The 11,744-nt window shown below is 28.5% G+C and overlaps 1 protein-coding gene and 1 non-coding gene across 2 annotated transcripts; both read left to right on the forward strand.

Annotated features, from left to right (window-relative positions):
* Window positions 1–2,621: 2,621 nt before the first annotated feature.
* LOC124931481 (dehydrin DHN1-like) lies at window positions 2,622–3,047 on the forward strand. Its single transcript, XM_047471959.1, has one exon. It carries the CDS (start codon window positions 2,622–2,624, stop codon window positions 3,045–3,047), a length of 426 nt encoding a protein of 141 aa, XP_047327915.1.
* Window positions 3,048–4,784: 1,737 nt separating this feature from the next.
* Window positions 4,785–4,856, forward strand: TRNAT-CGU. The gene has a single exon. It is a non-coding gene; the product is annotated as a tRNA-Thr (tRNA).
* The last annotated feature ends 6,888 nt before the right edge of the window (window positions 4,857–11,744 follow it).

Genomic DNA, 11,744 nt, shown 5'->3' on the forward strand with positions numbered 1-11,744 from the left:
AACGCTTTCAGTGATCGTCCTCGGTAATTATGCATTTTTTACTAGTGTTCTTCTTCGCGTCAACAAAGGAGATAAGATTAGTGATGCAGCTTTGTCCTCTTCTTCAATAGAAGAATCTTTAGAAGGCGGGGAAGATAAGCTTCAACCAACAATTAAAGCTTCCAACCGCAAATAAAGACGAAGAAAGAGATTTAATCTGTTCACATGACGTTCAACTAAGATGGTTGACTTTGGTAAAATATTTGAAGTTAGTTCATCCCCTATAAAAAGAATTCAGATCTAGAAGAAAACCGAAAAAAAAGACTCCGGGGAGAAGAAGAAGAAAAACAACAAATAAGTATAAAAATCAATCAAAATCTGATCTCCAAGTATGATTTAAATTCTAAATTTTAATATATTTAATGATTATTATTTAAATCATTCAAAAATTAAAAGTGTAAAACAATAAAATTTTAAAATTGGCCAAAATTTTAAATTAGAGACCGTCATTTTAACGGGCATAAAGGAGTAAGCGCGAGAGCTATTTCCCGAGTGTAACCAAACCTCAAACCGAAACAGAATCTCTAAAAAACGTTAATTTACGCAAAGTATTTTCCTAATTTAAAAAAAAAAATAGGTTGCAAATTTATAATATATATAAGTCAATTCTAAATTTATTTAAAATATTCAAAAATATTTTCTAAAATATAAAGACTATTTAAAATTTAAAAATAAATAAAATAGAAGATAAGAAATTTTGAGACGTTACCTATGTTGAAACAAAAATGACTAACTTTTAATTACAATATTATAAATACAAAAGGAGTGACGATATAAGTTTAAAATTTCCAAACATCAGAATAACATCTAATTGCTACTAAACTTCACATTATGTTATGTTAGTAGAATGGTTATTGATGTTACTAAATTAGTTACTAATTACTTATTTTTGTATTGTTTTGGTTGCAAAGAACATGTTACAAAACAATTCATTATTGTAACAATGAATTTAAAGATTTATAACTTATAAGTTATTAAGAAAAATAAAAAAAAATTAACAATATTATATATATTTTTTAAGTTTTATAATTGTTATAATGATTAATAAAATAAAATTTATTTTTTTTATAATAAATAAATTATATAATAGATAAAAAAAAGACATTAAAAATATACATAAAAATAATATATGAAAAAATAAAAAACAATTATGTCTTATTTTCTATTTACTTTTTTTATTTTAATTAAAATTATATATTACATATTAATAAAAAAAATTATATACATTTAATTTATTTTAAAATAAATTATTTTTTAATTTAACTAATTTATTAATATTTAAAATTAAACTAATAAAAAAAACACAAATTATTTTAAATAAAACATTACGTTTTTAAATATATAATTAAATAATAAGTTATATATTATAAATAATTTATAAAAAATATATATATTAAAAAATTAAGGTGATTAATATTTATAATTATATAATATTAATTATTTCAAATAAAAAAAACAAAAAACTGAACATGTATACAAGGTTAATCAAATATACACAACATGTCAACTTTTAAAATAAATTGAATGCTATCACCTATGAGAATAAGATAGGAATATATAGGGGTAAAGGTTTATGTTGATTTTTTTACTGAAAATTTTATTAGTATCATTTTTTCAAAATGCTTATTCTTCTGTTGGTTGATGGGGTTGATGTGGTCAGTTATAAAATCGATTATCATTGAAAAAAAAAAAAATATATATATATATATATATATAATATAATAAAGAAGAATATGAAAACAAAATAACAAACATATACTATTAAAAATAAATAAATGTAAAATGATTGAAAAACCTTTTATAAATAAAATTTTAATAAATTAATTAACAAAAAAATTTAACTTAAAAAATATATTAAAATATTAATTAAATCAAAATAAGTTTAAAAAATAAAAAAAAATATAAAATAATAAATATGTGTTATTTCTCACCAAAATTCAAACCCTTAACAAAAAAAAAAAAAAAACAAATCATGATATTATATATATCTGTTATATACGATGTAGAAAGACATATTCTTCAAAATATAAAAAACAAGTATATATATATTCTGCCGATTTATTCATCGATTTTTTATTAATTAAACTAAAAATATCAATACAATAAATTATAAACTATCAAAATTCGGTTAAATGGATTTATAATTATTTCGATCAATTTTTTTTATTTTTTTTTTCGAACATTCAGATCTTTATCCAATATAATAACCATAATTACCTTTCCATTAAATTGTCCCTTAAAACATTCTAAAATTACCTTTCCATCTTTTATTATTCTTTTTTTTTTATATAAGAGTAAATCCATGATAATCTGAAACCTACAAAAAGACACGAATTCACCCATACGTTTACAACATGGCACAATCTCATTGCATGAGAATACGTGTACCCTTCATATGTCATGCACGTAGCTTATACTTAATCTGCCCCATCCAGATCTCTCTCTCTCTTCGCTCCTATATAATAATCTAGAATCTAATCCCACTATTTTCTCATCTTATCAACTTGCAATACACTCAGATTTTTCCCCTCGGACAAAAAAAAAAATCGTTTTTGACAATCATATATTCAGACGGTCAAGAGATGGCTCAGTTTGGAACAAAGTACGGTCGCCAAACCGACGATGCTGGAAACCCCATTTGCTCTCCTCAGACAGAGGAGTGTGGAATACCGGTTCGTCAGACAACTGATCAGTGCGGAAACCCACTTAAGCATGAACATGTTGGCACCGGCACCACATGGGAATATGAAATGCCCGGCGGCTCCTTGGGTGACTATTTGTCTGGCACGGGAACTAGAATCGGAGGAGACGGAAGGGGATTAGTGGGCAAACACAAGCAGCAACCGGACTTCCATGGAGCCGCCGGAGTCATATTTTTCCGCTCCGGAAGCTCTAGCTCTGAGGACGATGGAGTAGGAGGGAGGAAGAAGAAAGAGAAGATTAAGGAGAAGTTGCCAGGTGGGCACAAGGAGGATCAACATGAGAAGAAAGAAATCATGGATGGATAAGATCTAGGACAAGTGAACATGTAATATAATATAATAAAACTTGCCACTCTTGTTGAAAGCTGTATCCAACAGCTTCTAATAGATTAGAGTGGTTGTCAAGTCTTTGATCATAGATGTTTCAATCTTTGTTTAAATGAATTTGGGTTGTTAGTTTTTTTTTTCTTATTATTTATTAGAAGTTAAATCTGTTTTTGAATAAATATCATATTATAACTCTAATTGCCTTTCTTTACATTTCAATGACATACGGAAACGTTGTCAATCAATGTCAACTGTTTATTTTTGTTATTTTTTTAAAGGGTGCATAAAATTAACGAGCCAAGTGTGAATTGAATCGATTAGGTTCTTATCTCATATGTTTAGAGATATTGGACAAATTTGTAACCCTGGATCTATTTTTACCTTTATAAATAAAAAGATTATTTTAGGAGTAATTATGGATTGGTTTTTACTATTACCACTTACCATTAATCCAACTATCATAAACAAGTGAAAATATATGTTTTCTTTAAAAGTATGAAACCATTTCAATTCCACCAAAATTAGCAAGGAACAATCAATTCAAATGTAAAATTGTATTTCAGTTTCAATTTTTTTTTGTTTGGATGAATTGTAATTCAGTTTCAATTCTCTGGTTTGGATGAAGAAATTATTTTATAACATAATTTTGACAAATAATTAAAAATAACTTTATTTCAATACTTTTAAACAAAACAAAAAAAAAATCAACCAGACAAAATAATAATATTTTGATCGAAAATCAAAGTAACATATACAAGTTTATAATTTTGTATGCAATTAGTCTCAAGTATCTCCTTACTCATATATGAAATAAAAAAAAATAGTCTTAATAACAAAAAAATCACATTAAAAATTCACAAAAATGAGAAATTAAAAATCTCATATCTTGATGATCATTTCTTTATTTGTAAAAAAATTCATGCACGCCTCATATGCTAAGGGATTGTAGAAACGCCTCGAATTTCCTCTCGTTTTTGTGAGTACAACAACTTGTAAAAATTGTGTCTTCTCTAAGTCAAAATATTTTATAGTTCATCAAAAATTTGTTGAGCATTTGTCTTTTCAACATTGTATGTCTTACCAACCACGTCAGCCATCTTGGATATTGCAGTACTGACAATATCATTATGACGAGTTCTCTTATAAGATCATTTTACACTGGTTAATTCTTTATTTAATTTTGAACAACTCTCTATATCTTCAAACATAACATAGTTTTCGCGCCTTCATCAACTGTTTCAACTCTATTTCTATTAGCTTTTATCTTGTCCACAAATATTAACAAATCTTATCAGATCTTAACATTAATTTTACTTCTATAATGACTCCATCCATCTGGGTATGCCTATAAGCAAGTCACAAATAAAAAATATATAAAAGTGTTATCTTAAAATAAGAATTCAGGCAACATAAACTAATATGCCTTGACATAAACTCTCCAAACTTTTTCACTATCCACTTTCACCACTTTTCTATCACAACCTCAAATCCACCAGTACTTTATTAAGACATTATATATATATGACGAATAAAAAAAATCGATTCGGTTGAGTTGTTAATCCCTAGTATAGACAAAGGGCTTATTGATGATTTTGAAAAAATATTTTAAAATGCCTAACTATATTCCATAAGATGTTTGAAAGATACTGAATCCCTTGAGTAATGCGTATTTGTCACTTGAAAAGATATAGTTATATTAAAAATAAAGAAACCAACGCCTCCGTAGCATAGTGGTATTGCGTTCCCTTCGTAAGGGAAAGGCCGCGAGTTCGATCCTCGCCGGGGGCTTTTTAATATTATTTCTTCCTTAATTTTTTTTATCTACCTAAAGTTGGGTAAAAATATAGACATACAATTTTTATATATCCTTTTTTTTCTTCTAATTTTCATGTCACAGATACGGTTCATATATTTTTAAAATATATTGTGTAAATTAATTAATTGAAACTTTTTTTTTACAAGTTATATTTTGTATCCTAATTAAAAAATGTTTTATATTAAAGTTTGATTATGGTAAAATCGTTTTTAATTAAATGAGTTATGAATGTTTGAGAGTTATATTATCCACGCAAAAAATAAATTGGGCAAAAATAAATTGGGCAAAAATAAATTACTAAATTAGTTCAAATAAAAAAAAAAAAAATCTTTACATTTTTACTTAAAAATAGTTATAACTATAAGAATGCATGATATTCATTATAAAATATAAATATAAGAAAGAAACAACTTTCATCTCTCCATTTTATTGATTTATATATTATTGGTGACTTTAAAATTAAAAACAGTATTTTAACTGTATTAAGATTGATCTCTATGATCAAATACACAATTGTCTTAGTCAAATGACTTTTGACTATAGCAATCTAGATGGTCTTCCTCTCCTCTGATCTCAATATATGCTGCTCGCTGTGAGGACATAAACGTAATCTTTTTTTTTATTTTCTCTCACAGCGCGATAGGGGCATAAATATAAAAAAAAAATTAATTAAAAGAAATATTACATTTATGCCCCTGCCGCGGTTAGAAGAAGCAAACATATATTGGGATCAAAGGACTCTAATCTCCTAGATTGTTGTCCTATCCCCATCTAATCACAATATATGTTATAGAACTTAATTTTTTTCTCCACTTGGGGCTTGTTTGAGGAAAGAGTTTTTTTGAGTTTTACTTGGATTTTATTCTAAAAAATCTTGTTTAGTAAAAATTAAGAAAAAACTGGTTTTAAAATTTAAAAACTAATTTACCCTTTGACTTTAGAGGATATTGTATAGGTGATAGAATGCTAATTTAGAAAGAAGATAAAATTAGAGTGTAATTTTGATATTTAAATGATAAAATTATTTAATTTAATAATTGATAAGATGTTTGAGTTTTGGGATAAAAACTGAGTTTTATTCCAAAAATCCTTTCATGGAACTCCTGGACAAATACTACCTAAGGACAATTAGTTGGACATGGTCTCTCACATTTATGCCACCATTTTTTTAATATATAATATAGATTATTAATTATATTATATTATTAATCTTTTTTCCTTTTTAAATTAAATATATTATAAAATATATATATATAACATTTTATCTCCGTTTCTTATCACTTCTTCGTATTATAATATATTATCCATTTATATCTCATTTAATATTATATATAAATATTAATTATATAATTAATTAATTTTATTTCACACTCTTTTCTATTCTAATATTACCATCATTTTCTAACCTAATATTTTAATCGTAATTTTCTAACCATAAATCCTACTATTTGCAGCATTTTACAAAGATAGTAAAAATCATCTTTGAGGTAATGATGTTATAGACGCACTTATTTATTTAATTTTTTTAATTCTTATGTTTATATTCATAATCTTTTATCACTTTAAAATATATATGATTATATTTTCTTATTGTGGAGAAATCAGACCATATATCATCAATATAATGCTTCAAAATTACGAAAAACATATCACTAAGTTTTTTTTTCTTTTTGAAGTTTAGATATAATTAAATAATCTTACTTAATGCATTAATTTATTATTAACTTTAGAATTTATAAATTGGTTTAAATATTTTAGGTTTAAATGACAAAAATAATATAAATGATAAAGATCGAAAATATGAGTCATGTGCTTGTAAAATAAATATCAAGAAACGGCATGAGACAACAACAAAATCATTAGTGTGTTCAATTTCTAAATTGTTCATTGTAAAAAATCAAAGTTCTTTACCTTTGAGTCAAGATGGAAATGAAGAAAATGATAGTGTAAGAGTACGTATGAGATAAAGTATTGGAACAACCTATTAGTAATCTTGAGGATGAAGTGGATAATGAAGAAAATGATAGGATTGGAGATGAGATACTTGAACAACCCATGACTATAAATGTTAATATTGAGGATAAATGTGTTAACTAAGAATTTAAACATAAGTTTGAATTTGAAAAGGATGTTGATGTTAACTATGATCCAAGATTGTGGGGAAATATCAATGATTCAAAAAAGATAATGTTAGCTCAACGGTACTATTAAGATTTTAAAGATAAGTTTTCTAAGGATAATATAAGTGGGAGACGTTTTTCCTCTATTCGGATATATATTTTGTTAATTTATAATTATTAATTCTAAAAAAAATATTTATAGTTTTATGTGACACAAAATTCAAATTTGCATTTGGCCCTCCAATCTTTAGGGTCGGCCCTAAACCACGGCAGCATATGCAACAGATTTCCATCCGTAAGGAGAATGATTTCCCAAATTATGTTGCTCAAGCAATACATTTGTTAGCACATTATCCATCATTGATGTCTACTTGAGATAAGATTTAGTCTTCATTCTCTCTATCTTTTCAAAATAGATAGTCAAAGTATGAGATTGATTAGAAAAGACACTAACAAAGATTTTATATCATTTGATAATAGAATATACACATCACCGCAATTATACTAGCTTAACATAAATTAAAAAAATGTTCAAGTAGATATAAATCCACTAACAACCCGTAACTAAGTTCTACCACTCCTAACTTGATATTGGTTATACATCTCCCTTTCCATATTATCTCTAAATTTGTCCATTGATTACCACCTTGTACATTTAGTTATGAAATTTTCATAGTCTACATCAAATACTTCATTTGATTGTTGTGTCAAATCACAATCAACCTCATGTAACAAGGGATAATCCATTTCTTTTGCAATATCACTGTACGCGTTTTTTCGTTCCCCTAAAAAATCACCCCGTCTTTAAGGGAAGTTTGTGCGATCCAAAAATTATCAACCTCATTATTACCTTCCTCGCGTGCTCCCACGGTAGGAGACGAGAGATTTTTAGGTAGGTTCGACACGTGCACTGTTTTTTAAAATAAAATATTTTTCGTGTATTATGGCAAACTATATGTTAAAGAACTCATTGACTTACATTCTTCTGCATCCCGTAAAAAGTGAAAAGGGGCGAGGAACCAAAATAGAGTTCTCTAAAATAGTATAGGTTTTAAATCGATTCACTCACGGATGTATTGATTTAATTGACTTTAGAGTCGTCACTTTAGTTTTCTTCTCAAATAAACTAAAAAATAAAATCAGAGATTCGTTTTAAGAGTTTGGAGTTTAGTTACGTATTAGGAAAGGGTCTACGACGTTATGTCATATACGCATGTCTTCATAGATAGTCTTTACTCCTAAATGATTGGTCAGTTGATGTTTGAAGAATTATTACGTTCTCATTTTGAGTTCAGAACTCTTTTACTTGTGTGATAAACATTAACCATTTTTGTAAATGGACTAATCATATTCACGAGGTATTGACAAGATCAAAAACAATGAAAAGCTTGGGAACTATTCCCGAGGAAAAAATGATCACGGATTGGAGAAGATGATGATTCAAATTAGAGTTTAAAATTTTATTCCTTTGAAACGAAGAAGGTAAAATAAATTAATCAAAAATTCTAAGTGTTTTGTTTTAAAATTTTAGAAGTTGAGAAAACTTCGAATATAACACATTAAAACGAGTAATTTTTAAAAATAATTTCCAAAATTTCCGAAAATTCATATGATGGTCAAAAATAATTTTAGAAAGCTCATATGAATCGAGATAGATATTTTTTCAAACGGACTTAAAAAATCTAAAAATATTTATGAACATTGAAAATATTTGTTAGAAGCTTACACTTTTGATTTTTGGACTAATGAAATTCAAGTTACAGCTTTTTAAAGTTTTGAATTTTCTCAAACGTGCCTTTAAATTTCAAGAAAATTTTTAATTTTAAAAAAAATAATGTTTTTGAATTTTGGAAAAATTTGAACAATTTAAAAAATGTTTGAACATTTGAATCATCGTTTTAAGTTGTTTGTTAAATACCATATACAAACCAAACTTAAAGAAAATTATTTAATTTTGGAATTTTTAATGTTTGAAATCAAAATTAAATGAGAAAAAAAATTTGGGGTTCAACCAAAATAAAAAAAGAAATCAGAGACCAATTTAATTTCAAATTAATTAATTAATTCAAAATTAAAGTGTTTAAGTTATTTTAAAAGAATAAAAGGCCCGAAGGCTTCTTTAAAACTCTTAGAAGAGCTGAGGAAATTGGAAATAACAAAAAAAAAAATCGCCTTTGTCTTCTTTCCCGATTATCTCCGGCGTCGTCTGAAAACAGAGCGTCGCTTGTCATTTCAGATCTCCTCGCTATCGTCGTCGCACGACAGTTACTCAAGCATCCTCGGATTCAAGCATCGTGGAACAGAAGGAGGATTGAATCTCTGGTATGAATCTCAGATCTTCCAGCGAAGCTTGATCTGTCATCTTTTTCGCTTCAGGATCGCAGAATCGGCCGCTACGTGTATTAGATAAGATTTAATCTCATCCTAAATCTAAATCTAAACTAAACCTAACCATAACATCTACCAGCTAATTATTTAACCAACAGACAGTCTAATTCAACAAATCAATAAACCATCAATAAATCAAAAATGAGATTGAACTGCTGAACCCTTTACACTGTAACTGTCCATCCTCCACCAAAAAACCTCCTTTTCGTTGAACTGGACTCTTTTTTTTTTTAATAAGAAGGGTACTCTCGGTATAAAAAAAAATGAGATTCTTTCTTTTCTATTTTTTTTTTAATATTTTGAATCTCATTTCCTTTGTTAACACTTAGTAGCCTCTTCTTTAATGGGTTAACCAAGCCAAGTTTTTGACCCAATGAGCCTGAAATATTTATGGTGGACTCACAACCCAACGACCTTAAACCCCCTCTTTGAATCAGCTCAAACGGTGTCCCCAAGACCAAGTTATGATTTTTCAAAGTTCATTTTTTATTTAATCTTCAACATCCTTACGGTTTCGACACCCGAGACCTCAAACACCCACAACTTTTGACTCAGCGCTCCTCACGGGATGAGCGAGTAGGCATTGGAAATACATGAGTCTTTCCTACAACTCACACGTTTTGAGTTTCGACAAATAAAGTATGTGTTCACCAGGAAAATGATTGTACAGAGACAGGTCACCACATGTATGAATATTATTACGGGCGACCTAGGTTAGCGAACTAGGAGGTCTACTCGGTACCATTAGAAAGCTGAGTCAAAAGAATTTCCAATGATAGCTCATTCACCCAAAATGGCCAAGTGAATTGAAAGATATTAATTTTTAAAGTGTAACCTTCCTCCAGATAACCCCTAGGATTCAAACGTTCACTTGCATTAACTGGGCAAGTGCTCTAAATGTCGAGCCATGGTTTGGGACCGGCTCCATTTGAATGATGCATGGATTGAATTCCTAACCCAAGTTGAATCACTCAAATCCACCAACTATAACTCTAGTTATAAATTTTGAGTGAAGAGGTGTCTACATTGATCTTTATTTAAACACATTTCATTCATGTCGATATTTCGTCAAGCTAGAAGACCCCAACATGAAATTGAGCTGAAATAGCCTTTGTACATGACTCATCCCCCTTTTCAAAACACCAAAAATGATCAAATTTCGTCAAATATTGAAGCCAAGGAGAATTTTTGAAGTTTTAAATCATTATAGGCTTAATGAAATTCTAAGAGTTCAAGTCCACCTTCTCTTTTTGGACAAATCTCATTTTTTCAAATAATCCACCAATCTTAACAAAATTCAAATGGGTGGTCAAATCCCTCCTCTAATTGGTTGACCCGCGTTTGACTCCCCTTTGACCCGAGTTGACTCGCCGGTTCATGAGTTGATTCACCAGTTTGACTCATTTTTTTCGGTTTTTCATCTTTTCGAACATCTTTTGCACACAATTACAAATAGCAATATTATACTCAAAATTCATAATTTTTCAAAACGAATGATATGAATGTGTCACGAGTTCCGGAAATCGAGTCGTTATGAAAAATAGTGGTTTAACCCATAAACGGGCTCCAAAATTACCCTTTGGTACATTTTCGTGCCGGTCATTTTGAAGCTAAGAGGCACTCATGCATTTGCATTTTTGGAATTTGTCGTTTGAATCATTGTTTTTCAAGCTTTTCTAAATCAGTTTTCCAAAGATCTTTTTTTATGTTTTTATTTTTCCGATCCAATAAACAAGCATGATCGGGTTATTTATTGGATACACAGGGTGTAGAAATAAGGTGTCTACACTCGCGTATGTAGTTATGAAGAACACAACAAACATTAATAATACGAACTTGTCATTCAAATAAATAAATTATTGAGACAAATATTTGTGTATCTATGTAAAAAAAATAATATGACCAATTCCTATAATTATGTTATCACTAGTGGAAAAGGTGTAATTACGAGGAAAAGAACCGATTAAAAACTCTCGGAAATAAATATTTTAATGGAAAAGGTGTAATTACGAGGAAAAGAACCGATTGAAAACTCTCGGAAATAAATATTTTACCGAGAGGAGCACTTCGCTCTCACTGTGGAGAGCAGCTCTTCACTTTCACACAGATAATTAATAATTCTGAGGGCCATTGGTATCAGCTTACGGTGAATTTCTATTAAAAAATTATCAACGATGCCTCGTTGATATCTTCTAATTTTCCCTAAAACAGATTCTTTTATTTTCTTTTCTTCCTTTTTTCTTCTTTCTATCTCTCTTCCACCGGCGCGTGATCTCTAAGCTTCTTCCGTTTCCGATTCTCCAAGCTTTAAGCGGAATCTTCGATCAGGTAAGCTCGCCGATTTCCCCGACG

This window comes from Impatiens glandulifera, chromosome 1 (genome assembly GCF_907164915.1).
Source record: "Impatiens glandulifera chromosome 1, dImpGla2.1, whole genome shotgun sequence".
Lineage (NCBI taxonomy): Eukaryota > Viridiplantae > Streptophyta > Magnoliopsida > Ericales > Balsaminaceae > Impatiens > Impatiens glandulifera.

Coding starts and splice junctions, on each gene's coding strand:
- LOC124931481 (XM_047471959.1), top strand. CDS start 2,622: ATGGCTCAGTTTGGAACAAAGTACGGTCGCCAAACCGACGATGCTGGA.